A 4,196-nucleotide genomic window follows, 5' to 3' on the forward strand; every position below is an offset into this window, starting at 1 on the left:
AGAGAGAGAGAATGAAAATTTTAGTTCCATGGTAGAACACTTGCCTAAAATCCAGCATTAAGAGGCTGGAGAAGGGCAGGGGGCAGGCTGCTCAGTGGTAGAGCACCAGCCTAGAATCCCCCAGTGAGGGGCTGGGGGTGTGGCTCAGTAGTAGAGCCCCTGCCTAGAATCCCCCAGTGAGGGGCTGGGGGCGTGGCTCAGTGGTAGAGCCCCTGCCTAGAATCCCTCAGTGAGGGCCTGGGGGCGTGGCTCAGTGGTAGAGTCCCTGCCTAGCATAACCAAGGCCCAGGGTTCAATCCTTAGTCACACACACACACACACACACACACACACACAAGAACATCAGAAATGAAGTAATGCTTTCCCGCCGTCCACTGTGACTTTGGAGACTTGAGATTTTAAGAGTCTCTATTTGGTATCTTCCTTGTCAAGTTTGTTCTCCTCCCAGGTTTCCTGGGGTGAGCATCAGGAATGAGGCTGAGCAGAGCGGGCTCCTGGGGGCACAGCACAGCAATGAAAGGCTGCCACCGTGCATGTGAGTTTGTCAGCCTCTCACCTGACTCCCGGATCCTCCGGCCATGCGCACATCATTCCCTGGGTTGTTACACTGTAGGGAAAGATTATTTTTTTCTCAGTCTCCTGCTGCTCTGCAGTCCCAGCCCCACGATGGCAGCATCGTCATCCACCTCTTGGAGACAATGATGCTACCATATGCAGCCAAGCCCCATCCCTGACCGCTCTTCCAGCATCTCCAGTGTCCACTCACCTCAGGTTTGTTTCCACCACCACTTCCACCTCTGCTGCTGGAAGAAGAGCTACTTCCCTGCAAGAAAAAGAGTCCTCATAATGTCCCTAAAGAGTATGCAAAGGGACCCAGAAGTTCCCAGCCATCTCTCCAGCCTTCATTCTTCCCTGTCTTTGGCCAGCTGATTGCAAGAGGTAGTTGAACTTCAGCAATAGAAGGCCAGGTCTGGCCCAGGGTTTGGAAATACACAGTGACTTGGGGAGTCTGAGCTGTTATCTCTCTCTCTCTCTCTCTCTCTCTCTCTCTCTCTCTCTCTCTCTCCCTCTCTCTCTCTCTCAAACGCACACGTGCGTGCACAAACACAGACACACACAACTATAAGAAGCTGTCACTGGGGCTGAGCTGAAGAGATGGCTCAGAGGTTAAGAACACATGCTCTTTGAGAGGACCTGAGTTCAGTTGCCAGGATTCATGTTGGGGGCCTCAAAACTCTATGAACCCGAGCTCTAGAGGATCCACCAGTCAGGCCTCTGAGGGCACCTGCACTCATGACCTACATACACATGTATACCACATAAAAAATTAAAGAAGCTGCCACTAGGGGGCAGGCTGGGCTTGTTCCACCCCAGCCCACCCTTATACACCCTCGCTTACCAAAAATAAAAAGGAAAAAGGCACCCTAGAGTTCTTACCCTGGAGACTGAATAGCCATCATCAAAATTAGATGTTTCTAGGTCCTGAATGAGGAGAGAGGGTAGTCTCAGACTCTTTACGTAAAGCCAGCCACTTGCGACTGGCTTTATTTATTTGGGTTTGTTTGTTTTGTTGTTGTTGGTTTGTTTGTTTGTTTGTTCTCATGTAGCCCAGGATAACCTTGGAACTCATTATGTAACCATGGATGGCTTTAACTCCTGATCCTGCCTCCACCCGCAGGAGCTTGGATTACAGGAGTGTGTCACCACATTTGGCTTATGTAGAACTGGAGATGGAACACAGACTTAGTACATCCCAGACAAGCACTCTCTACCCCTGGGCACCTGACCAGCCTCCTCCTTTGGCTGACACAATTCTCAGACCCCTAGGGAAACTCGTGTGGCCTCCGAGTTTGAACCGTCTCTCCTTTCTAAGGTGCCCCTCCTGGGGCTCCCACTCATCACACGGGGCCTCACACACACACCGTTACTAGCCTTGTCTACACCTCAGCTATCCTTAAGTCTCCATGGCGACAACCCTCCCCTATTCTCCTGGAAGCACCCCCAAACAAATGGGGGGTTTTCTTATTCGCTATGCTTAAGACATAGCTATGAAGCCCTGACTTCCCTCATATTCATAGTGAGCCTCCTGCCTCAGCTTTCCTGGTCTTGGAAATTACAATATTTTCCTATGCCCACCTGTCTTCTTCCCTCCCCTCACCCTCAGCCCTGCTCAGCAAGCAGTAAAGGTTAGACCTGAGCCAGAGCTTTCCCACTGTGACAGCGTGCACAGGAAGGGAGTGGGCGATGTAGGAGAAAGTCGGTGTCCCTGAGTAAGGCGCCCTGTAAAGAGGGCGGGGAAGATGGGGGAATGGGGCTGAAGGAGTCGCGGATGACCACTGTCACTGAAGCCATCCGCTACAGGGCTGTGACAGCTTTACGGGGAAACCCCATAGCCTGTGTCCTCACCACTGGGACTGTGATCCCATCCTAAGGAAGAAACTTACCCGGGACCCAGAACCACTGTTGCCGCTGTTGCCGCTGTTCCCGCTGTTGCCGCTGTTGCTGCCTCTGCTTCCGCTGTCGCTGTTGCCACTGTTGTCGCTGTTGCCTTGGCCTCCGTGGCCCCCGCTGTTGCCCTGACCATTGCTGCCACTACCTTGGCCACCACGACTGCCGCCATTGCTGCTTCCCTAAGGGCCAGAAGAACAGAGCGGTGTCTAAGGGCAGAGCCCACACAATTGCCTTCCTTGTCCCCATACAGAGCCCTGTATAGCTTTGCCCACCGCCAACCCCAGACAGCAGTGCATCCCGCCTTCCCAGAGCCGAACTCATAGGCCGCACTCCTCTTACCTCAGAGTTGCCGGAGCTTTCATGGGATCCAGAAGGTGGGGGGTTGGTACACTGTGGATGGAAGGGGACACCGTGAGCGCCAAGATATCAAAGCAACCTCCGCTGGCCAGGCCTCTGCTGCCTGTGGCTTAGCTTTCTTGCCCAGTTCCCTCCCTCTTCCCTGACTCGTGACCTCCCCCCCTTTTCTGCTCATCCCTCCCATCCCATCTCACGCTTCTATCTTACCCCTGAGTTTTGGTTGTTGCCTCTCACTGCCCCGTAGCCAGGCTGAGCCACAGCTCCCTGCAGGGAGGCAGAAACCGAGTTTAGGATCCAGAGATAAGGAGGGGTGGGGAGAACAGGGTTGAGGGATGGGTCTGGGCAATGACTTTACCTGGGCATTGGTTTCATAGTTGAGTGGCCCGCCATTGCCACCCTGACCCACAGAGCCACCCAGAGAGTTAGTTCCATAGTTGCCTCCTGAGGCCCAGGGTGTCCCTTGAGGACCAGGATAGCCCTGGCCTCCAACACCACCTTGAGAGCCATACACGCCATGACCACCAGATGTCCCCTGCAAAGACAATATGCCCATCCTTAGTGTGACTATCTCTGACAATCATAAAAGAGAGGAAATCAGTACCATGGGGGGTGGGGGGAGAAAGGGGGACCATGCGGGAGAGGATAGATTCATGACAGCCACCAAGGAACCATCTCTTCACCCATTGATCCATCGCTCAAGGTTCTTGATCCAGCCACGCCCACCCCCATCCGCACACCCGGTTTCCCAGCCACTCACCCAGGACCCAGGGCTGTGGACAGCATCTACCCCTCGGCGAATGACTTCCTCAGCTTGTCTGCCAAGATCATGCCCAGCGTTCTCCAGAGACCGGGCTGCTTCCCCGAGCTGGTGCTCGAAAACATCGCCTCTGCTCGCCATCAGTGGAGAGCCGCCTTCCCCTCCGCGCCCCTGACCTAGGGCATCCTGGATTCCAGAGCTGGCTGCTTCTTTAGCCCCGTGGCCCACAGCCTCTCCAATTCCATGGCTAATGGCATCTCCCATTCCATGGGCAGTGCTTGCCCCTGTGCCCTCCCCTCCACTGTGCAGCGGGTTAGCTGCCCCACCACCCAGACATAAGGCCAGCAGGAGACAGGCCAGAGACCCCTGCAGCTTCATCTCTGCCCAGTTCCCTCTCTCCCCTGAGGATCTCTGCAGCCCAGTCTACTGTTCCCTTCTCTCTCCCTCTGGGCTGAAACCTCCTTCCTTTCTTTCCTCTTTTCTTATTCTCCCTTCCCAGGACCCACAGCCTTCTCCCTCTGTTCCCAGACTCCCCTGCTTTCCAGAGTCTTCCTTCTCAGCCACTACCCCTTATACTGTAGGTTGGGAAAAGGTAACAGGGCTGGGCTGCCTGAGGTCCCTCCTCCAGTGA

The 4,196-nt window shown here is 54.6% G+C and overlaps 1 protein-coding gene across 1 annotated transcript in view; it reads right to left on the reverse strand.

Moving 5' to 3' along the window:
* The window catches only part of Dmkn (dermokine), a 20,881-nt gene extending 16,938 nt beyond the window's left edge, over nucleotides 1–3,943 (reverse strand). Inside the window, exons 1-8 of the mRNA XM_028787651.1 lie at nucleotides 3,566–3,943; nucleotides 3,164–3,340; nucleotides 3,016–3,072; nucleotides 2,791–2,841; nucleotides 2,445–2,630; nucleotides 1,438–1,482; nucleotides 767–823; nucleotides 557–607 (exon numbers count right to left, since the gene is read on the reverse strand). Of these exons, the coding sequence (XP_028643484.1) occupies nucleotides 557–607; nucleotides 767–823; nucleotides 1,438–1,482; nucleotides 2,445–2,630; nucleotides 2,791–2,841; nucleotides 3,016–3,072; nucleotides 3,164–3,340; nucleotides 3,566–3,943 (1,002 nt within the window). The remainder of the gene's footprint in view (nucleotides 1–556; nucleotides 608–766; nucleotides 824–1,437; nucleotides 1,483–2,444; nucleotides 2,631–2,790; nucleotides 2,842–3,015; nucleotides 3,073–3,163; nucleotides 3,341–3,565) is intronic.
* Between the last annotated feature and the right edge of the window lie 253 nt (nucleotides 3,944–4,196).

Source organism: Grammomys surdaster, unplaced genomic scaffold (genome assembly GCF_004785775.1).
Source record: "Grammomys surdaster isolate TR1022 unplaced genomic scaffold, NIH_TR_1.0 125671, whole genome shotgun sequence".
NCBI classification, from domain to species: Eukaryota; Metazoa; Chordata; class Mammalia; order Rodentia; family Muridae; genus Grammomys; species Grammomys surdaster.